The sequence below is a fragment of the Triticum aestivum genome, chromosome 5D (genome assembly GCF_018294505.1).
Source record: "Triticum aestivum cultivar Chinese Spring chromosome 5D, IWGSC CS RefSeq v2.1, whole genome shotgun sequence".
In the NCBI taxonomy this organism is placed as follows: domain Eukaryota; kingdom Viridiplantae; phylum Streptophyta; class Magnoliopsida; order Poales; family Poaceae; genus Triticum; species Triticum aestivum.
Window position 1 is genome coordinate 354,384,689 of NC_057808.1, and position 23,492 is coordinate 354,408,180.

At 50.7% G+C, this 23,492-nt stretch overlaps 2 protein-coding genes across 2 annotated transcripts; one reads left to right on the plus strand and one right to left on the minus strand.

The window, feature by feature from the left end:
* Window positions 1-6,465: 6,465 nt before the first annotated feature.
* Window positions 6,466-11,039, plus strand: LOC123121716 (probable N-succinyldiaminopimelate aminotransferase DapC). The gene is made up of 2 exons (XM_044541737.1): window positions 6,466-6,792; window positions 9,750-11,039. Exons 1-2 carry the CDS (start codon window positions 6,538-6,540, stop codon window positions 10,899-10,901), a joined length of 1,407 nt encoding a protein of 468 aa, XP_044397672.1. The 5' UTR covers window positions 6,466-6,537; the 3' UTR covers window positions 10,902-11,039.
* A 5,599-nt stretch (window positions 11,040-16,638) lies between these two features.
* On the minus strand, window positions 16,639-18,756 carry LOC123121717 (junctophilin-4). The gene is made up of 3 exons (XM_044541738.1): window positions 17,725-18,756; window positions 17,248-17,476; window positions 16,639-17,150 (listed from the first exon to the last, which is right to left on the minus strand). The coding sequence occupies exons 1-3, from the start codon at window positions 18,570-18,572 to the stop codon at window positions 16,986-16,988; spliced, it is 1,242 nt and encodes a 413-aa protein (XP_044397673.1). The 5' UTR covers window positions 18,573-18,756; the 3' UTR covers window positions 16,639-16,985.
* Between the last annotated feature and the right edge of the window lie 4,736 nt (window positions 18,757-23,492).

A 23,492-nucleotide genomic window follows, 5' to 3' on the forward strand; every position in this document is an offset into this window, starting at 1 on the left:
GCGTTTGTGTCTATTGCGCCGGAGCTTGCCGGTGCTGTTCTTGGCCTCAGTGGGGCCTGCCTTGCTGGCTGTGTTTGTGCTACGAGCTAGCCAGCTGTCCTCACCTGCGCAAAAGCGGGTCATGAGTGCCGTAAGGGCTGCCATAGACTTCGGCTTTTCTTGGCCGAGGTGGCGTGCTAGCCATTCGTCACGGATGATGTGTTTGAAGGCTGCTAGGGCCTCGGCATCCGGACAGTCAACGATCTGGTTCTTTTTGGTTAGGAACCTAGTCCAGAATTTTCTGGCTGATTCTCCAGGTTGTTGAACTATGTGGCTTAGGTCATCGGCATCTGGTGGCCGGACATAAGTTCCTTGGAATTTATCAAGGAAAGCCTCTTCCAAGTCCTCCCAGCTGCCGATGGAATTGTCAGGCAGGCTATTTAACCAGTGTCGAGCTGGTCCTTTGAGCTTTAATGGGAGGTATTTGATGGCGTGGAGGTCATCTCCTCGGGCCATGTGGACGTGGAGAATAAAATCTTCGATCCACACTGCTGGATCGGTCGTGCCGTCGTATGATTCGATATTGACGGGCTTGAACCCCTCGGGGAATTCGTGATCCAGTACTTCATCTGTGAAGCAGAGAGGGTGTGCGGCACCTCTGTATCGGGCCACATCGCGGCGTAGCTCTTATGGAGTCCGCCTGCGGCATTCGGCCTGGGCGTAGTTAGGTTTGTCACGTCCGAATAGGTAGCCGTCGTCGTGCCTCGAGGCACGTCCTCGTGATCCGTAGATCGATCTTGTATGTCCTGCTCTACTGTCTAGTGTCTGCCGGAGGTCGTACGTGTGACCCCGAACTCTTTCGTCTCTATTTTTACGGGGCGGTGGAGCAGGCTGCTGTTCGGCCTGAGTTGCCGCTTTATCCCGACCGCGGGGTGGCCGATCGGCCGCCCTGTCTCGACCACGTGGTGGTCGTTCCGCATTACGCGAGGGAGACGTGTTATCCGGTGCTTCCTCATCGAATTGAGGTAGCAGTTTGCGTTTCGGGTAGCTCTTGGCTGGGCGCTTAAGGTCGTATTCTTTGGCTCTCAGGACGTCAGTCCATCTGTCGACGAGCAGGTCTTGTTCAGCTTGAAGCTGCTGCTGTTTATTTTTCATGCTCCTTGAAGTGGCTATGAGCTGAAGCTTAAAGCGCTCCTGCTCCAGAGGATCCTCAGGCACGATGAAGTGTTCGTTGCCGAGGCTTGTCTCCTCCTCGGAGGGTGGAAGGTAACTATCGTCCTCCGAGTCATCTTCTATGGCCTGTTCATCAGGGTTGTCTTGCCTGTTGTCCTGTTCCTCCTGTTCGGATGTAGCTCCGACAGGGTCTTCGTTGTTTTCGGCATTGCCCGGAGTACTATTTTCTCCGGTGCCAGTGTTGCTATCTTTTGAGCGACGAGGCTTAGAGCGACGTTTGGGGCGCCGGCGCTTGGGCTGCGACTCAGATGTTTTATTCGCATCTGGTTCTTCTTTGTCGTTGCCAGATCCTTTGGGTGTATCAACCATGTACACGTCGTACGAAGAGGTAGCCGTCCAACGTCCAGTGAATGGCGGGTCTTGGCCTTGCTCCTTATCGGCATCGTCGTCCATACCGTCGATGTCTTCGGAGCCATAGTCAAGCATGTCGGTTAAGTCATCGACGGTGGCTATGAAGTGGGTGGCGGGTGGGAAGCAAAATTCCTCATCGTCCGCCTCTAGCTCGAACCGAACATAGTTCGGCCATGGGTCTTCCTCCAAGGACAAGTTCTTTAAAGAGTTTAGTACGTCACCCAAAGGTGAGTGCTGGAAGATGTCTGCAGCGCTAAATTCGAAAATCAATAACTAATCCAGCTCGGTGTCCGCAGGCGCACCTGATCCGGAATGTATAGCCGGAGACAAGTCCGGAGTTCCATTGACGCGCTCGTTGCAGGATGTCCAGTCCATGTGCGGCTCCAATGCCGCGGACCTTGTGGCCTCGGAGGTCATGATCTGCTTCGGTTCTGAAGCCGTTGCAGCAACAGGATCCATCTCCTGGACGTAATCTGATAACGGATTTAAGTCACGTTCATCAGAGCGCGGGGGAGCAATTGCTGCAGTCTCAAATCCATTGAAGATCAAGTCTCCACGGATATCCGCGACGTAGTTCAAGCTTCCAAATCTGACCTGATGGCCAGGGGCGTAGCTGTCGACCTGCTCCAAATGGCCAAGCGAGTCGGCCCACGGTACGAAGTCGCCGAACACAAAGATTTGTCCGGGGAAGAAGGTTTCTCCCTGGACTACGTCATTACTGACGATCGAAGGGGCCATCGAGTCCTTTGCCGATGGCACAGTGGAACTCTCAATGAAAGCACCAATGTCGGTGTCAAAACCGGCGGATCTCGGGTAGGGGGTCCCGAACTGTGCGTCTAGGATCGATGGTAACAGGAGACGGGGGACACGATGTTTACCCAGGTTCGGGCCCTCTCTATGGAGGTAATACCCTACTTCCTGCTTGATTGATCTTGATGAATATGAGTATTACAAGAGTTGATCTACCACGAGATCGTAATGGCTAAACCCTAGAAGTCTAGCCTATGTGAATATGGTAATGTCTGTACCCTATCCGGGCTACGCTCTCCGGTTTATATAGACACCGGAGAGATCTAGGGTTACATGGGGTCGGTTACATAAGAAGGAATCTTCACAGTTGGTCGCCTAGCTTGCCTTCCACGCCAAGGAAAGTCCAATCCGGACACGGGTATAGTCTTCGGCCTTCGTATCTTCACATCCCATCAGTCCGGCCCAATGAATAACAGGCCGGACGCCCGAGGACCCCTTAGTCTAGGACTCCCTCACCGGCCTCCCCCTTGCTCCTTTATATACGGGGGCAGGGGGCACCCTAGGACACACAAGTTGATCTGTTTATCTCTCCCAGCCGTGTGCGGTGCCCCCCTCCACCATAATCCACCTCGATCATATCGTAGCGGTGCTTAGGCGAAGCCCTGCGTCGGTAGCATCATCATCACCGTCATCACGCCGTCGTGCCGACGAAACTCTCCGGCGAAGCTTTGCTGGATCGGAGCTCGCGGGACGTCATCGAGTTGAACGTGTGCTGAACTCGGAGGTGCCGTGTGTTCGGTACTTGGATCGGTCGGATCGTGAAGACGTACGACTACATCAACCGCGTTGTGCTAACGCTTCCGCTTTCGGTCTACAAGGGTATGTGGACACACTCTTCCCTCTCGTTGCTATGCATCACCATGATCTTGCGTGTGCGTAGGAAATTTTTGAAATTACTATGTTCCCCAACATAATGCACGTACACCCTTGAGCACCTTATTGAAGCATTCTACCATATTGCTTGTCATTTGACCATACCTCCGGCAATCTTCATCGAAAGCACGTGCCCACATATTCCTTTCGACAATGTTCCTATTGAGAAATTCAAGACCACTGGGGTCAAGTTTCTTGTGTCTGAGCAATGCATTGAACAATGTGGCAAACCGCTTGTTGGAGAAAGCGAGACAACAATCTTGAAGATCATCGGCCAACTCCTTGATACCACATGCCCTATAGAAGTTTGCACAAAAGTGCCTCATGCACCATCGATGGTGCAACTTTGTATGTCTGGGAATGTCAACCACCACCGCATTTAGAATTCCTGGATGGCGATCCGATATGACACAAATTTCCCTTTCAGCCGGTAATACCCTTGTTCTCAATTGACGCAAGAACCACTCCCGGTTATCATTGTTCTCCACCTCAACCAAAGCGAAAGCCAAAGGCAACACCCGGTTATTGGCATCACTTGCTATTGCAACCAATAAAGTGCCCTTGTATTGTCCGGTCAAGAACGTGCCATCAATGGCGATGACGGGCCGACAATGCTCAAAAGCCCTCACGCATTGCTCAAAAGCCCAAAATGCACAGCCAAATACTCGGATGGTCCTCCCGTTGTGAATCAATGTTTGGTGCCGATGAGGCTCAACCACGTGAACCATGCCTGGGTTTGTGGCGGCCATAGCTAACAACAACCTAGGGAGTCGGTTGTATGCTTCCTTCCAATTTCCATACAACATCTTGAATGCGGCTTGCTTCGCCTTCCATGCCTTGCCGTACTTCACCTTGTAATGAAAGATGGCTTTCACAAGGTCAATGACACTCTTGATGCTCATTATTGGAAGTGTGGATATTTGGTTGGATAACCTGTAAGCAATGAACTCGGACGTGAGTTGTCTGTGTTGTTGGTGCACAAGCTCGCCATCCGCATTCTTGTGTCGGCACATGTGACTTGATGTACAACTCACTATGCGCCAAGTGGGACCTCCTTTCCATGGCCATGCACGCACAATCCATGGACATCTTGGCACTTCACATTTAACCGTGTAACACACATTAACGTCCGAGTTGGCCACTTTATGTGGACGATAATGCGTAACCGAGTAGTTGTCGAGCCACATCTTCAATTCCAAGAAGGATTGAAACTCACAACCGGGATATATCCCGTTCTTGCCGTCTTCCAAATCACGGTGAGAACTTGGCCTAGCTCCAAGAGATATACATTTGCCACCATCTACAACGGCTTCATCCGCGAGACTAAGATCCTTGAACAATGGTGTCTTGTGATCCCGCCCGAATACCTTCTTAAATGCTTGGGCCTCCTTGGGCGTGAACCCCTCCTCATCAACTTCTTCATCGGGGCCATCGTCATCGGACTCCGATGCATATGCACGAGAAAAAGGGATGGATTGGTCCATTGTCTCTTGCACATGATGTTGCTCGAGATCACCCACGTTGTTGTCATGGAGATCAACTTCGTTGTCATCCTCCTCGTACTCATCATTCTCCTCTTCAAAAGCTTCATTTTGGTTGTTTGGAATCGGACTCAATGTTGGCCAATCTTGTTGCGTGAAATGAGGTTCACTCATTTGATCTTGGTTCATGGTGGGGGAGTACTAGCAACCAACGGGGAGGGGTTCCGGTTCAAGTCCAAATTCAAAGTAGACTCAACTTTCTTGGAGGCAAATAACTCAAGAGCCTTGTCTAGAGATTCGGCGATCGTCTCCTTGTATGCAACCCAACGTTGCTCGGAGTTCACACGCATTGTCTTCCAACGGATGTGCATTCCAAAACCAACATTATGCCTCCCCTCGAACTCAACAACGTCACTTGGGTCCATCCAATTCAAATCCTTCCTCACTTGTTCCAAGAGCTCCGTATAGCTAGGACTACTCTCAAACACCATGTCAAGCTCATCCGGATCCGGCTCATCATTGCCTTTCAAAAAGGCCTCTTTATCCACATGATGAACATAAACACATGTTCTTCCCATCCCTACAATAATAATAAAACACATATATCAAGTAAGTACTTAACCAAATATTTGCACAAAATACATAAGCCCTAACATAGATATGAAACAATAACCCTAACCCCCACTTAACAATAACCACAACCCCAACAATAGCATAACCCTAACCCTAACCCCAACATAAAAACACACATAACCCTAACCCTAGCATAGTATGAAGCCTAACCCTACCAAATTAGCAAAGAAACATAATATGATTCAACACAAATTTCCAAATCCAAGCCAAAATTAGGGTTTCCACAAACTAGCAAGATTTGATCAAATGTGACAATTTCTATGGATGAAAACGAGGGGATCGGAGGAGATTACCTTAAGGGAGGGGTTGGCTTCGATATCCACGGTCAAATACTCCAGATTTGCAAGATTTGAGAAGGATTTGAGAGGGGGGGAGAGGGGGGAGAGGAGGGCCGCAAGGCTGAGGGTTTGGGTGGGGTGGGGGTGGGAGGGGAGAGAGGGTGGGGCCAGCCTAAGTGACACACAGACTATGCAACGCCTAAGAAACGGGCGCTACACATTACAAGTGTGACGCCTACGGGCTAGGCGCTGCACATTAATAGTGTGGCGCCTATGCGTTGGGCGCTGCACGGCTGGCTGTGGGGCCGTCCCTAGCCCCGGGCTGGCCGGGCATGCGACACCTGAGCCAACGGCGCTGCATAGTGCAATGCAGCGTCCGGCTGTCGGGCGCCACACGAAAGGGTCACCAGCGTGAATTTTTTTCGAAAGCAGGTCAGTTCGTGATTTGATTTCGGCCTGAGATCAAATATGTGATTTCTGCCTCTGTTCGGTGCTTTGTTGGGCTGGTAAAGGAGCATGGAACAGCCCAACAGGCCGCATTGTCGAGTGCCTGGTTGCTGGCCCACCACTACGGACGGTTAGCAAAAACCCGTCCAGATTCAATGGCACGCGACAACGCTGGCGCCACGGAGCTCACTCGCCGACGAGGGCCCGGACCTCGAATCACATACGGCGGCATCTCCGGTCCCAAACGAGTGGACGACCAAGCCGAAAGCAGTTCCCCACAATGACGGGCGGGCCAGCGGCGCACCCGGGCCCGCCCGTCATTCACCCTAACCCGCACGGAACCCCACCTGGCAGTCTCGTCTCGCCAAAAGGCGCCGCACAACGGGTGGCGGCGCGACGCACGCACGCACGGCTCCTGTCCTGCTCACTCGACCGGCCGGCTCGGCGGCCTCATGAATCTGGCCGCCCCCATCTCCACCTCCACCTCCACCTCCACCTCCACGGCCGTCCGTCCCCATGCCCATGGGCTCATGCCATTAAACCTCCCCTCCGCCGCCTCCTCCTCGCTCCGTCGCTCCATCTTCGCCTCCCTCCGGAAGAAGATCTCCCCGATGGCATCCGCCCCCGCCTCCGCCTCCGCAGCCCTCTCCACGGCCGCCCCCGCCGACAACGGCGCCGCCAAGCCCACGGAGCAGCGGCCCGTACAGGTCCGTGCCCGTCGCTCTCCCTTTTTCTTCCTGCCGCCTCGGTAGGTGTCAAAATTAGCATACCTCTGAAGTGTATCGCCAATTTTCCTGTCTATCGAACTACTGTTGCTGCACAGTGCACTGGAGATCAGATGATTCTGATATTAGGTTTTCAGCTGGCCTTTTGCTTCGGTTTAGCAGCTTCTGCTGTGCATAACCATGTGAACCGAGTTTAGGAGTAGCTCCAATATAGTAGGACGTATTTTGTCACAGGCAAGCTGCATTGCTACAAAAGCAAAGTAATTTTTTAGGCTAGTTACAACTTCAGGTTGCGTTTGCTACTGTCAATGGTATGCTCAGATGAGAAACATTTGTTGAATCCATTTAACTAGAAAAGGGAAAACCTAACTGCCGCAGACAGTATTGGGTGCAATTTTTAGCTTCTTTATATTTGTGCGGTTGTAGACTTGCAGTTTCTCGCGCCATTAGGCAGATAGGAAGTTAGTCTAGTTATTTGTGTAGCATGTTGCTAAGAAGCGTAATAGCGAGCTAGTGCAAGAACGTTCGCAGCTTTTACAGTGCAGTAAGTAGCCGCTGGAGTTTTCTTCCAGAATTTAAGAACGTCAGAAGGGGGATAAAAATTAACTGTTTGAGAGAAAAGGATTGATATTTTAATATAACTGTCAGCTCTATTAGCCATTAGGCAGATAGGAAGTTAGTCTAGTTATTTGTGTAGCATGTTGCTAAGAAGCGTAATAGCGAGCTAGTGCAAGAACGTTCGCAGCTTTTACAGTGCAGTAAGTAGCCGCTGGAGTTTTCTTCCAGAATTTAAGAACGTCAGAAGGGGGATAAAAATTAACTGTTTGAGAGAAAAGGATTGATATTTTAATATAACTGTCAGCTCTATTAGCCATGTTTTTCACTGAATGTTATGAACTTGTAATGGAATCCCTTCTGTCATGCAATATTCAAGAAGAGAAGTGGCAGCATAAAGCATCCCAAAATATTTCGAATTCACATCTTTCTGGTCAGGCCCATATTATCTATCAATTAGTCAATACCTGTATATATAAATAATGCAGATGGAAACTATGCGCCTTATTCATAGAATTCTAGTACTGCTTATGTTCGCTCCATTCATGTTTATACTCTGCATTCTGCCATGTACCATAATGGTCCATATGTTAGGCTGCTACTGTTTTCCAGTTTTCCACAGCTATGAGCCAATGACCCATGTAAAGAACAGGTTGTACATTATCATATTGTAAAAAGAAAATTTATATGTGTATGTACCACCCTTCAGACTACACTATTACTTTCTTTTCATTTTTTAACTACGTCCATTTTGTCCTTGCATAAATCGGCCATGGCATAAAATGCTCCAGATAGCCCAACAATAGTGAGCCGTGTAGGGGGGAAAGAGGACTTCTATTTTGGCGTGGTTGCAGTTTCCCATGCCATTAGTCAAAAGAACTGCTGTAATGAGTTTTAGGCAGATAGGAAGTTGGTTTTGCTAGCACAATCTGAATTTTTACAACTTATGATGCAGAACATAGCCACTTGGGGTTTCTTCCGGGAATTATATACATCAGAAAGAGAACAAAACAAATTTAGGAGAAAGGAACAAAATCTTAACAAACATGTAGATTGTTGGACGTTTCTTGTTGGATTTTATTAACTTATATGAAAGTGGCAGACCATCCTAAATATCACAAACTCCCATCTTACTGGTCAGTCCCATTATTACTCATCAACTACTACTTCCATGCTTGTTCTGACCATACCTGTCTAGCTCCTATCAAATTCGTGCCTACGAAAGTGAAGTGAAATACACACTTTTCCCACGAGGAAATTGAAAATACACATTTGTGTGAAAGCCATATTGGAAGATAGAACTGTTGAGTTCCGGTCAAATTCGTGCAGCACGAAAGGGCAATTACAATACTCCCTCCGTTCCATAATGTAGTGCATATAGATTTTTTTTAAAGTCAAAAACCTCACAAACTTTGGCCAAGTTCGTTGAGAAAAATATTTACATATAGAATTCCAAACATATATCATTAGATTCATCATAAGATGTAGATCCATATTTTATATATTTGGTATTGTAGATATAAATAGTTTTCTCTATGAACTAGATCAAAGTTTGCAAAGTTTGACTTTTCAAAAAATCTGTATGCACTGCATTATGGAATGGCAGGAGTATTGTATAATCTAGGGCTAAAAATCGGCATGAGTGCATGACAAAAACAATGGTGTCACTTTTGTGATCGTCCTTCTTCATCATGGCCATAACCCAGCATGCCCTGTATCTAGGTGTTTTTTGTTTCATGGTATTGCCAGCCATAGCATGACACCAGGGATAGCATGTTGGTTAGAGAAATCAAGGAACATTTTTTACACCCAATTGCAGATTTTGACGGTTTGTGGCCAGTTTTCCTTATTAACTGGTCAATTCTCTTCTTCTATATGAAAAGGCAGAGCTCCTGCTGGTTGCTCGATTTTATTTTATTTTGCAGAGTTTGGAGCAATTTGATCATTTTGATATCTCTTTTTATTATGTATGCGTGCGGAGTCAGGGTACTCCAAAATAGATGACAGAAGACAGGTTGGACAGAAACATGTCAGCCAAACTGTTCCTTAGAGCCTTGGATTTTGCCAAGGCATGACCGCTTGTAATGTCGAATCAACGGTCAAAACTGTAAAATCTGTCCAATTTACAAACATATTATGTGTACCTTTCATGCTTGGTAAAATATTGCTAAAGTTCAACTGGCATGAACCAGATGTCCAGGGATTCTTCTGTAACTTCTATGATGATAGGATTAAACATAAATTTTGCTTTGATGTATTCTAGTTTTATTTTGAGTAATATAGGATTTTCTTGTGTTTGTATCCATTCTTAAACGAGTTAGAACTGTATTTCTTGTCATAGTATATAAAGTTGAGCTTGTGATTTAATCTCTTATGTATTGCAGGTGGCGAAGCGATTGGAGAAGTTTAAAACAACAATTTTTACGCAGATGAGCATGCTCGCGGTGAAGCATGGAGCAATAAACCTTGGTCAGGGCTTTCCCAATTTTGATGGCCCTGACTTTGTCAAAGAGGCTGCTATCGAGGCTATCAAAGCTGGAAAGAATCAGTATGCAAGAGGATATGGTGTGCCTGAACTGAACTCAGCTGTTGCTGAAAGATTTCTCAAGGACAGTGGGTTGCAGATCGATCCTGATAAGGAAGTTACTGTTACATCAGGGTGCACAGAAGCAATAGCTGCAACGATATTGGGTCTGATCAACCCTGGGGATGAAGTGATCTTGTTTGCTCCATTCTATGATTCTTATGAGGCTACACTGTCCATGGCTGGTGCGAATGTCAAAGCCATTACACTCCGCCCTCCGGACTTTGCAGTCCCTCTTGAAGAGCTCAAGGCTGCAGTCTCGAAGAACACCAGAGCAATAATGATCAATACACCTCACAACCCTACTGGGAAAATGTTTACAAGGGAGGAACTTGAATTCATTGCTGATCTCTGCAAGGAAAATGACGTGTTGCTCTTTGCTGATGAGGTCTATGACAAGCTGGCATTTGAGGCGGATCATATATCAATGGCCTCTATTCCTGGCATGTATGAGAGGACCGTCACCATGAACTCTCTGGGGAAGACGTTCTCCTTGACCGGATGGAAGATCGGCTGGGCGATAGCGCCGCCGCACCTGACATGGGGCGTGAGGCAGGCACACTCCTTCCTCACATTCGCCACCTCCACGCCGATGCAATCAGCAGCGGCGGCAGCTCTGAGAGCACCAGACAGCTACTTCGAGGAGCTGAAGCGGGACTACGGCGCAAAGAAAGCGCTGCTGGTCGACGGGCTCAAGGCCGCGGGCTTCATCGTCTACCCGTCAAGCGGAACCTACTTCGTGATGGTCGACCACACCCCGTTCGGGTTCGACAACGACATCGAGTTCTGCGAGTACTTGATCCGCGAGGTGGGCGTGGTGGCCATCCCGCCGAGCGTGTTCTACCTGAACCCCGAGGACGGGAAGAACCTGGTGAGGTTCACCTTCTGCAAGGACGACGACACGCTGAGGGCCGCGGTGGACCGGATGAAGGCCAAGCTCAGGAAGAAGTGATTGGGGGGGCGGTTTCGTGTAGCTGTTGATTGATTGTTTGAATAAAGGCCTGCCTGATCTGATCCGCATTCCGGTGCGATGCATGTAACACTTTTCTGGCGACGGCGGTTATCTGTATGTCCTGTCTGTGACACTTCATCTCTTGCGTCCTTGCTATTTTGTCTGTGTAAGGCGATGGTGATTGCTCGGGGCAGCTGACGGTCGCACGAGTACTAGAACTTTTGCCGAGCAAACCTGCGGCTCGGCTGCTATTAGCTCGGGCCTTTTCACCTGTCGTGTCACCACTCCATCAATCGAAGTGATCGCAGCAGAGTGCTTGATTTGTAGCACTTGTAAAATTCTACCTCCTACTAATATTATTGATCTACCAAAGCTTCAGCTCTATCATTGACATTTGAAAGCCCTATCATCGCGAGCCAAATAAATGTGTCAAGCCGCTTCCTTTTACTTCCGCGACACCGGTTCCCCTGGTGTCATAATCAGATTGTTACATTCCACGCACGACATGTCCAGAGAAAAACGTCGCCCGCACACGGTGCCATCCGTGCGATTCGCGAAACCCGTAGCCGCGAACGAGCCATTCCGTGCACGGCGCTGCATCGCCAACCAAGGAGGGGCCGCCTCCACGGCCACATGTTCTTCTCCGGTGAAGATAGATCGACCACCCATGGGTTGGGTTGTTGCTTCTTGTGTGCGCCATGAAAACTCTTTGCCTGCTGTTACCATCGCAGTTACCCAGCGCCACACACCAGACCAGACCGGAGACGGCTGGCTGGGAAACGAATCGAATCAAACGACGATAAGAACGGGCCGCACCACTCAGTCGCGCCGGTCGGTCACACGAGGCGGGACGTGGCACACCAAACGCGCGACCAATTTTCTCCCGATGCCAATCCGTTGCCCGGGTTCACACCTCACGCCGCCATGGCACGGCGGCATGTGGCGCCATGCCATGCTGATTGCCGCTTGCTTCTCTCTCTCCCGCGACAGGCGACAGCGACTGATGCGACGGGCCCAAAAATACATTATCCCTCGCCTTCGCTTCGCGCCGTCAGCATGTTGCGGCACGAATAATCGCGCGCGCACACATACTCCATACACCGGTGAGAGATGTACTATATTATTAAGACATAAACAAATGGCCCGGCGCTCGTCAACGGCACTGTCCCGTCGATATTTGTTACAGTGCTAGCGCTAGCGGACAATATCGAAATTCTAGTTTAGAGCGGCTGTCGTGGCCTACTAGCATGGTTGCATATGGCTGTCACGCGAGCCCTGTCTGGTTGCAACTATGATGATTTCTTTTCTTTTTGCAAGCAAACCGCTCCTGTGATGAGCGATTGGTGCGTCTGCCTGCGCGCTCTTGGTTTGCCGTTGCCGACCTGGAGAGTGGAGTGCTTGTGTGTATACAAAAGAAGAAGCGTACGGGCGAGTTTCCAACGTCTGATTTTTCGCACATGACACAAGTGTGGTTCCCGAGCGGTCTCTGCATCGAGCGAGATGCAATGCAGATGCAGTGACCGGCCATCCTGCTGGCATGATTGGTGTCGAATCTCTACGCCAAGGCCATTAGGCCAAAGGGTACGAATGAATTAGCAGTAGTACGGTGGGGGTGCTTGTTTATGGTTGCTAGCAGGTGCTTAGTACGGCACTGTGCTAGTATCTACTCCCACGGTGCCAGTACAACTTTTTGTATTCTTTTAGTTGCTCCATCGGATGCTAATTACTTACCAAACCCAAGGACATCGGATGCTAGTACAAAGTGCGTACTAAATTACCGTTGCAAGCAAGCAAGCAAACCTGGTAGTAGTAGTAGTATTACTTCACTGCGTGACAACTGAAGTAGTACTACGTATTAGCGGTAACACAAATGCCAGTAGGAGGAGTACTATGAAACACGTCCGTTATGTACTAGATAACCGTGACCTGACGTACGCTCCAACTGCCAACGACGTACTCCTGCACGCACATTTACTGCTCCCGTGGTTGGACTTGGGACGCATGAAATATGAAACGAAACGAAAAGCCTCTGGCATCAGCAAACTCTTGTGTGCGTCAAACAACCAACAGAATCGCTCGAATCCCGGCCCCTCCCCTCCCCTTGGTGTCAACCGTCAACAGTCAAAAGGCCGCCCAAGGAGCTCGGACGTGACATGCCGCGGGTCGGGTCGCTTCACTGCCTGCCATTTTCAACCCGCCCGCCAAGGCGAGCCCCGTGTTACCTGGCTCCGCGATCCGCCACCCACCAACACCGCCACCACCACCCACCTGCCCGACGACACCCTCCCCACGGTGCGGTGCGGTGCGCTGCTCTGCTCTGCTCTGCTAGCACGCTGGCTGAACCAATGCACCACCAAGAAAACGCACGATCGGTGAATGCGTACGCAGGTCCAACCTGCGGCGTCACCGCCTTTGACAGGAGCAGGCACGCGATGCTCATCCGTTTTTCAAAGTTCAAACGGGCCACGATCAGGCGGGCAGACCGAATCCATCATCTTCTTCTTCCTCCTCTTGAGTCTTGTCCACACGCTTCGACGAAAAAGGAAAAATGTTTTTCTAATAACTTCAAATGGAAAGTAAGTATAAAAGGAAGAAGAAGATGCACCACCAATGTGGCGATTCCGTCTGGACCGTCGATCACCTGCTCCATGAGCCTGACTGCATGAGGCGTGTGTGTGATGCGCAAGGATATGAAAGCCGCACGTTGCCTCTTGTTTGCCGGGAGCCTTTCTTCTTCAACGGACAAAAGAAAAATACTACTAGTACTGACTACTAGATGGCCAAAAAAAGTTTGTGTGCGTATGTTTTTCCTGTGAAGTGGTTGCGTTTGCGTGCGCTTTGAACGCAGGCAGGCGACAAGCGGAGGCTACAAGGCGGGCGATCCTTTCCACGGCCGGCTACCCCTGTTTACTATTTGTCGGAGCGGAGCGGAGCTCACACCGCGGCGCCCTCTTCCTCCCCTTCTTCTTTTTCTAACTTGTAAAATGGTCGGCATTGCAGTATCATAGTAGCCCATGACGGGTGCGTCGTCATGGAACTATACTAGTAAATCATTCGCGTTAACAAAACAATGGATGGATGGATCGGGTGCCTGGTCACATGATGGCTACCGAAAGCAATGTCTGTTGGCAGCGACGCATTCTTTGAACCAAAACCATGGCGAGATGTTTATTCATATTATTAGCCGGTGAATTGATTTAAGGAGCAAGAAAATAGTAAAAGGGAAGAATGGGTCCATGCCGTTGCGGGCCATGCATATGAGTGACCTGCTTCGCACGCAAGCGAGAGCATCATGGGATCAACAGGCGCGAGTTGACTTCCCTCACGCTTGATCAAGGCCCCGTTTGTTTGGATCAACAATTCAGAAATGAGATAATAGTGCTTCTTTTTTAGAAAAGAAAAGGTTTACGTATAACAGAAATCAGGGGAATTTTTCCATGTCCCACAACAGGCCAACAAGTCACAGGGGAAATGGTTTGGAGCATCAAACAAAACACAACAATCATATCATGAACAGATGCTCCTCTTAGTTTAGGCATGTCACTAGTATGATTGAAGCCCCGAGCATAGAATAAGCGAGCAGATTATTACATATAATTAATGATATGTTAGGCTCATGCGGGTTTGTAATTAGCCGTTGTGCGAGGCCAATAATCATGTCTAGAACCTGTTGCATCTTCTGCACAAAAGGAGAAAAGACGTTGGCATGGAAAGCGCAAGTTGGGTCCTGCTGCTTTTCATTCAAACAGAAACAGAAACAGAAACAGGAGAAGCTGCCGGGGTCAGAAAACCGGCCGCCGTTGGTTCCTCCCCTTCCCGCCCATGTTTTTGATTGTACACTGTGGAACGAACAGGAGCTTTTGCCATGCATGCAACACACTGCATCGCACAGTGGAGGAAGGCATGGCAGCCAGTGAGCAGCAAGCAGAAACAGTGGAAGGCAGGTCGCCTTGAGATGAGCAATCCAGCGTTGGGTCTATCAAGCACATTGGATTGGAGGATTAAGTTAATTCATGCTCCTACCTAAGGCTGGTCACGATGGGCAGGAACATAAGGCTGGCCGTAGTGGGGGTAACATAAATAGTATCATGCACTTGGGACTCGCAACCATACTTATGTGGCAGACAATTAAAGAAGAGAGAGATGGTTATAGTAACATAGGTAGATACCGTAACATAATAAATGTGATGCTACTATGTGTCATGCATGACAATAAATGAGACCACCTATTATACTAATCTATGATACTCCCTCATTTCCGGTTTATAGGGCTTATCTCAAAATTTTAGTTTTTCCATTTTATAAGGCTCAATTTGGTTGTTTCCCATCACATGTTCAGATTTTAAGGTGCATTAAATCATTGCATGCAAGTATTAAGAGAAAATTGACCAATGCATGTAATTTATGCATGCATGCATTGCAATTAATGCATTGGTAAACATACTTTTTTAGGAAAACAAGAGCATTAATTGGGTGCTTTTGCAAACTACAAAAAGTATTCCACCACTCACCATCTACCTTGGTTGGTGAGATTTTTGAATTGAGACTAGTAACATACTAAGTTACTCCCCACTATGACCAGCCTAAGCTAGTAACCTACACACTTCCCTAAACTATGTTACTACCTTCATAGTGGGTAGGAATATGTATGTAGTGTCATGCAAGGATGTATTTATTATGTCATAGACTCATTGTTTCTTGGAGTGTGTGATGTTCCGGTAACTTAGCTAGTTACCACAAGCAGATCTCTCTTCATTAAATGTGTGCCACATAAGCAAACTTGCATTGAAGTGTATGATGTTACTCCTAAGTTCCTGCGCATTGTGACCAGCCTAAGCAGGTTTTGTCTCGAGCAGTGTAGGGGCCTACTATCAAGTATCACAAGCTCCGAGATCAGCCCTGTTTGGTCTGTACTATACTTACTTGAGGCCGCTATCAGCTACAATTAGACCGCGACATGTTTCTAGGGCGCACCACATACGGATCGCCCGTGCTTATGCGCCCGATGTCTCTGCGATCCATCGACAGATTTGCGGGTCAAACGATTTCAACAGCAACATGTTCCCAAGGGACGTTAACGTGGAACGAAGATAAGAGCGACCATGAAACATTCAGAATAATGGGGAATTCTGACATTATGGAATATAAGCATATGCAACATATATAATGCAGTGGAATCATTGGTTGGTGATATGATTGTCCTGATCCACAAAATGGATAATAGCATACAGCAACAGCACTTCCCCCAGCACACAGCAATGCAAATTGCCTCAGCCTAACATTTCCTCCATGATTTCTTCCTCCCCCGCATTCATGTTTCTGGTGGGAAAATCTGGGGCAGCAAGCATGGGGACCCAAGGCTATGAACCGCTGCTGCTGGTTTTGAATCAACACGGTGGGGCTCAGATTCAGGGAGTGGATAGGCAGCAAAGGGTACTACTAGAAATGCAATACTACTACTATGATGATAGGGGCCAACATCACAGCTAAACAAAGTTGGTGAAGGACCGGAAGAAATTCACAATCCCAACCCCCATGTGCATCTCCATGTCCTACCGTTGCAAAATGGGGAATCACCGCACATGGTGTCCGGCCCCGGCAGTCAAGATTTAGATTGGTGCCATGAAAATGCTGCAGGTGCAAGGGCAAGCACATTCGTGGTATGTGCAAGTGCAATGCACACAGAGAACTTGCTTAGGATATGCAGCAAGTGGTAAGAAAGAACCAAGAAGGGCAATTGAACTGGAAAGGCTCACTCTTCCATTGATACAACTTGGATCTATGTACAATTTACAGCTTGCTGGAAGGGAGAGGGGGGAAGGAAGGGACCGCCGATGATCGCGATCGCGATCGTCGCAGGATCTGAGCTGTTTTTGAAATGCAAAACTTGTCAGCTCCGCTCCTCGGAGGCTCCCGCCTTGTTGCTGATCTGATCTCTCTCACTGACTCGGAGCACGCGGTTGTGCCGCCCCGGTCGTCGACTCGCCGTCGTCTGAAACTCTCACCGATTAGTGTTATTGGCCTTCTTCACTACCCTAATGTACAGTTAGAGGAAAGGGGCATGTTTTCTTGAACACACACGCTTCACACATAGGTATCGCAGAATTTGCCGTCCATCCTGTTCTGGACTGCCTTGATCGCCGCCACCCGGGCCGCCGTGGCTGCCCTGTTCGCGGCCATGACCACCTTGTGCACCTGCTCGTCGACTCTCGGCAGGTGGAAGGCGTTCTCCGCGGCCCGTTGTGCAGCCTGATCATCATCATACAATGAAACCATTAGAATTCCACAAGGAATTGCAGAGGCAGGGCTCCTGGGGAGCAATATGTCCAACCAAATCGATTTGTACCTGCACGGCACGCTCGACGGAAGGATCTGTTGGGGGCAGGGGGCTCTTGAGAGTCCCAAAGTCCCACTCCCCCGATCGCTTGTCGCCGTTCCGAAAAGTGTACATTCCGAACCCCTGCTTCTTGCCTTCATGCCAGGAGCCTTCGTAGCAATGGCCATTGGCAAAGCGGTAGACACCGAAGCCATGGATCTTGTCCCCAAAGTACTCCCCGGCATAGCGATCGCCATTTCTGAAACAAATTGCAACACAACGTTAGACATTAGCAACCAATGGATGAATTTCTCACCGATGTTGCTCAAATTATTACTACTGTGAATGAATGAAGATGTAAGGCTTGAATTATTACTGCTGTGAAGATATATATTACCAGTAAGGTTGTTGTTGGAGTTATTAATGAAGCAATCGAACAGTTGCTGGGATATGGAAACAACAGTGTGACCAAATCAAAGCATGGAATTTCGCTGGCAAGAGGCTCACCGGAAATGGTAGCTGCCGAGGCCGTGCTTGACGCCGCACTTGAACTCCCCTACATAGGAGCTCCCGTCGGAGCAGGTCTGCGCGCCGATGCCGTGGCTCTGGCCGCCGGCCCACTCGCCGGCGTAGCAGTCGCCGCTGTAGAAGCGGTAGACCCCGTGGCCGTGGCGGAGGCCCTGGCGGTACTGGCCGCGGTAGCGGCTGCCGCGCGCCCAGCTCTCGATGCCGTAGCCGTCGTACTTGCCGTCCACCCAGTCCCCCTCGTACTTGCCCTTGCCGAAGAAGTTGTAGACGCCGCTGCCGTTGCAGCGGCCCTTGTGGAACTCCCCCTCGTAGCAGTCCCCATTGCTGTAGAACTCGACGCCCTCCCGCACCACGCGGCCGTGCGCGGCGGTCCTGCTCTTGGTGTCGCGGGCGTGGTGCGGCCTGTCGTCCTCGTCGCCGATGAACCACTGCACGGAGCCGGACTGCGGGGAGCGGCGCATCCGCAGGCGGCCGCGGAGGAGGCGCGCGGCCGCGGCCGCCGCGGCGAGCGCGGCGGTGGCGGCGGCCGCGAGGAGGAGGAGGTGGCGGTCGTCGCGGAGGAGGAGCAGGAGGAGGAGCAGGGCGAGGGGGAGCGCGAGGATGAGGGCCGGGTGGGGCGGGCCGCCGGGGCGGAGGCCGTGCGGGTGCAGCGCCTTGCCCTGCGCCGGCGCCTGCGACTTCTTGTCGTCGGGCTCGGGGTCCTCGACCAGGACCGCCTGGAAGGAGGAGCAGTTGCGCACAGTCGAGGAGCGCAGCAGCGAGGAGGGCGTTCGCGTGAGCTTGCCCGCGCCTCCTATGCCGGAGCCGCCGGCCCCGTGGCCGTCCATTGCTCGCCGCCGCCGCTCCCCGCCGCTGTCCCGTTCCTCAATTTCGGACGGATCTTCTTCTTCCTCGGTCGCCGGTGTGGGAGCCCCTGGGGCCGCGAACGCAGATCGGAGGGGAGGGGGGAGCAGAGAGGGAGAGGGAGCAGAGGGGGGAGTGGGTGGAGCGGAGAGAAGAGAGGAGAGGAGGGGAGGGGAGGCGGGCTGAGGGGTCTCTTATAACTACCGGGGGGAGGTGACCAGCTCGGGCGGGCGGGCGGGCGCCGACCTCCTCCGACCCGCGGATCCTCCTCCGAACTCCTGCTGCCCCACGGCCCGGCCCGGTGGGGCGGGCACACTGCCATGTGGGGCGCCCTCCCTTGGTGGCGCCCGGGGTCAGTGGGTCGTTGACGGATCCCGCGGGATCGCGACCCGGGTGTTTCGCGGGGCGGAGGGAGAGAAGACAGGGTCTGTACTCCCGGTGTTTGATTGGTCCTGCGCGCGGAGGGCTGGGGCCGTACTACCCGGCTGGGATCAAACCGGGCCGGACCCGACCGGGGAGCGCTTTGGGCGTGAGTGTGGGCGGGGCCCGCCGGTTTCGGATCTGAATCCCTGGGGAAGGAGTAGTAGCGTAGGGTGCGGTGCGCTGAGGCGAGTGCGTCCAAGGCTTGGCATGTGCGGGCGCGGGCGAGCGAGGGGGAGCTTTCCGGTGGACGGACGGGGCGAGGAGAGAACGGTGGTCGAGGCCGCGCCGCGGCGACGGGGCCAAAAACGAACTGGACTGGCGCGCGATACGGCTCTGTGGCCGTGTGCGGCACGGCGTGCCCAGCTTGGAAACGGCTGGGGGTTCCTGGCAACGCGTGCCCTGGCCGCCTTGCCCCTTTTTGACCGCTGGACTTTTGGGGTTAAAAAAACCGTCGCGTCCTGATGTTTTCTCGGTCGAGCTCTCGCTTTTTCGCTGTCTTTTTAGCGGCCGCTTTCTTCTCTGTTGTATACTCCATATGGGAGTGAAACGACTGGTCTTTCGAGTAATGTATACGCTCGTGGAGTACAGATGGATGGCGGCTTTGGGAGGAAAATAGGACGGTGGTAAAGAGCGCTCGCCAACTTTTAGATTTGCGTATTTAGACAAATCTAAGACAAGAATTTTAAGACGGAGGGAGTAGTATTTACTTGATTTTTTTTCTGGATTTTTTAAAAAATATTATTTTTTTGAACAAAATTTTGAATCTGAATAGCTAAATAGCCAATACCTCTAGTCCATTTGCCCAAATGGGCTCAAACTATCCCCGAGTGCTACTGGAAACATGTAGGATTTAGTGGAATTTTTCTGAATTTTTTTAAAATATTTAATTTTGAACAAAATTTTGAATATGCTCAACTAAATAGCCATTTTCTCATAGTCCATCTGGCCAAATATGCTCCCACTTTCCTAGAATACTACTGGAAACATATAGTATTTACTGTATTTTTCCAGAATTTTTGAAAAATATTTAATTTTGAATATGCTTGGCTAATTGGCCATTATCTCCTAGTCCATTTGTCCAAATGTGCTCAAACTTTCCCATAATACTATTGGAAACACGTAGGATTTACTGGATTTTTTTTCTGAAACACATAGGAATACTAATAACATGTTTAACCATACCAGAAAGATCCATACAATTCACACAACAAGGCATCATAGTACTAGAGAAGCAACAAGAAAATACAATGAGATGCTCCTTCTTACAAATGGTATTATCACCAACCGCAAGCCATCTGTCCAAATTAGCACACTCGTTAGTGATACAACAATAAGTCATGCGCAACTAAATATTAAAACTAATAACACTGACATCTATACCTCTAACAAATCACATTAAACTCATGAGGCGAATGTCCTTTCCAATCCCTCATTTTCTGGAATTGTATCATGATTTGGTCATCATGGATGCTTCTGAATATCTCTTTCTCGCAGTAGCACACCATTAAATCATTTAGCCAATCATCTGATAGCTTGTTGCGCAAATCTGTCTTGATGATCTTCATTGCTGAAAATATTCACTCAACCAATGAAGTGGCCACAGGAAGAATGAGTGTCAACTCGATAAGGCGATACCAACTAGAAAGTTGTGTGTTTCGTTGTTTCAACCATCAAGCGAGCAAGTGTGGACACATCCCGACATCCATTAAATTCATCACTTCTCCTAATGTTCATAAGGAATCTTGGGAGGTCTACTCTTAGCAACAACCGGTCAATTTCTATAAAGTCCTCGTCATAAATTCCAGCAATCCGAATAAGTTTATTGGCATTAAACTTTGAGAAGTTGTTTGTTGGATTAAGACAAGACATACAATCCAATAACTCGGTGGTAACTTCATTGAATTGGTGATTCATCTCAGTGATAGTTGCATCAATGGCAACATTGAATATGCTAACCTTATAATTGGCACTAGACTAGTTAATAGAGAGAGCAGCAGAAGCCAATAATTTAGAAATTAAACAACCGGATGTAGCGAGCAATGGGTAGCAACCTCCTTAGAGCAGGTGGTGGTGCCAGTGGCGGCGTGCGGCTGTGCGAGCCGAATCGTAGCTCCGGTTGCCGGCGCCTCCGCTTCTCCAACCAAGAGCCAACTGGGGAGGTCTCCAACGCCCGACGCGCTTGATGCTACGGGATGGACTGCTGCTGCCTGTTGGATGTGCTCCGCGCGCGTGGTGGAGCCGCCTGCAAGAGGTGGGCGCGTCGCCGGTGTCAGATTCGGGGCTCCGCAGACCCAAGATAGATTCGAACTCTGGGGTGTGTGCGAAGAACTCGACCTCCCTAGTCTGCCAACTCGACGATCTCACGGTCTAGCTCGATGAACGGAGGAAGAAAGGGACAAGGCAATTTACCCAGGTTCGGGCCACCTTGTGGTGTAATACCATACTCCTGCTTTGTGGTGGATTAGCCTCGAGGTGGGCTGAGGATGAACTAGTACAGTGGAAGAACAACCTCAGGAGGTGTGTTCTTGTGTTTCTGTGTGAGCTGGTGAGGGTGTGGATCGTCTCAATCCGGATCCCCCTCTATGGTGGTGGCTAGGCTATATATATAGTGGCCTTGGTCCTCTTCCCAAAATGAAGGCGGGAAGGGATCCCACAATGGCCAAATTCGAAGGGCGCCGCTGGAGGGCCATGAGCCTGTGATCCCATGACCCTTCCTTCGCGACTACCTCTGGGGTGCAGGGAGCGTCCCAAGGGCTCCTCTGTTGATGCTTCTTGGTAGTTGGGCCGCCCCAGCATCGGCGTCATCCTCGAGTGGTGAGGCCGAGATGCGTAGCGCCTCCGCCAAGGCTCGGGGATTGGTTGAAGGAGCATGAGCGTCCAGCCCCCTGTCGAAGGCGAGCGAGTCATCACGCGCCTCCACGGCAGCCCCTAGTGCGGAGGAGGGGCCCGGCCGCGCGCTGGAACTCGCGCGCGGGCGCAGCGCCGTTCGCCATGATCTTTTCCAGGAGGCAATGAGCGCGGTAGGTCGGCTTGGGGGAGAGCTTGTCAACGTCGACGCTCGCCTCGAAGCGAAGGGCCTCTGCCTGGCACGCGAGTGGCATCAATTGAAGGTCGCCGTCAACCTTGGCCATCTGCAGCACGAGCACGCCCATGCGGATGCCGCGGCGTCTCTCGCAACTTCTCGCGAGGCCTGCGCCCGTGCTCTGGTAGGCGGGCGCCGCTGACCGCCGCCATGAGGCGGCCGAGGAGCGGGAGAGGGAGATCCAGGCTTCGAACGCCGCCCTCGAGCGGCAGGTCCGGGCGCGTAGGGCCGCCCTGGCGGCGCCTCCGGACGTGCCCCCCTCTAATGAGAAGGAAATCCGGGAGCGCGAGGACGCGATGGCGCTCGAGGTCTTGGAGCACGGCCTGGAGCTCGAGCGGCTGGAGGTGAGGGAGCGCCAAGCGGCCGCGCCTGAGGACGCCATCGCCGCTCGAGAAGCCAGAGTCCGGCAAGAGATTGACTAAAGGGTGGCGGCGAAGATTCATGCGGCTCTTGCTGACGAGCACCGCCGAGAGTTGGCACTCCAGGAGACCCGGTTTGAACGGCAGCAGGTCGAGCTTGAGGGCAGGACCGCCACCCTCAGGGCGAAGCTTGCCGCGGCAGAGAAGCGCGAGAGGACCGCCAAGGAGGCTCGGGCCTCCGCCCAAGCTGACTTGGCCTCCGCCCGAGCTGACCTGTCTTCACTCCAGCAGCAGGTCTCGGGCGTTATGTCACTTGTGGAGAAGGCCACAAATGAAGCAGACCGCCGTCGGATGATGCAGCGCGGGCGTTCCTCGATGCTTGAGGACACTACTAGGGAAAACCTTATACACAGAATCTTAGCAGCATCGTTGTTCAAAAACGAACGCTACTGCTAATTATCAGTAGCGAGCTTCAGGAAACCGCGCTACTAATAGCCCAGTAGCAGTAGCGCTCTAGGTGAAACAAGCGCTACTACTATAATTGCCACGGCGTTGCCTCCAGGCTAGATATAGTAGTAGCGCCCTTCTTCTGGACGCGCTACTGCTAAAGTACTTAGTAGTAGCGTTTTTCTTCAAAACTCGCTGCTCCTAAGTATCACCCCCTGCAACTAATTAAGTTTAGTCCCATACTGCTAAGCGAACAAGGCGTTTACCACCTTAAATATGTTACTTCTCAACCTATCTCGAGCACTTGGTCTTCATTGAACTATATTTGTAGGATTTGTGGCTGCAATATGAATCCTCGCCTGTACCTATACAGGTACGGTGAGGATTCATGTTGACTATTTAGATTCTACACAAAAAGATCAATGATGACCAATGTATATTTTTGATGTTTTTACATGCTTAGACTTAGCAGTAGCGTTTTTTTAGGACAAAGCGCTGTTGATATTGGGCTTAGCAGTAGCGCGCTCCCTATACCGGCGCTACTGCTAAAGCAAAACAAAATACGCGGCCCGGCTGGCCCCCCGCACGCTCAT

Excerpts from the sequence above, each read along its gene's own strand:
- LOC123121716 (XM_044541737.1), top strand. The coding sequence starts at position 6,538 with ATGAATCTGGCCGCCCCCATCTCCACCTCCACCTCCACCTCCACCTCC. Across the intron at positions 6,793-9,749 it reads CGGAGCAGCGGCCCGTACAG|GTGGCGAAGCGATTGGAGAA; the intron begins GTCCGTGCCCGT and ends TATGTATTGCAG.
- LOC123121717 (XM_044541738.1), bottom strand. The coding sequence starts at position 18,572 with ATGGACGGCCACGGGGCCGGCGGCTCCGGCATAGGAGGCGCGGGCAAG. Across the intron at positions 17,477-17,724 it reads CTCGGCAGCTACCATTTCCG|AAATGGCGATCGCTATGCCG; the intron begins GTGAGCCTCTTG and ends AATTTGTTTCAG. Across the intron at positions 17,151-17,247 it reads CCGTCGAGCGTGCCGTGCAG|GCTGCACAACGGGCCGCGGA; the intron begins GTACAAATCGAT and ends GATGATGATCAG.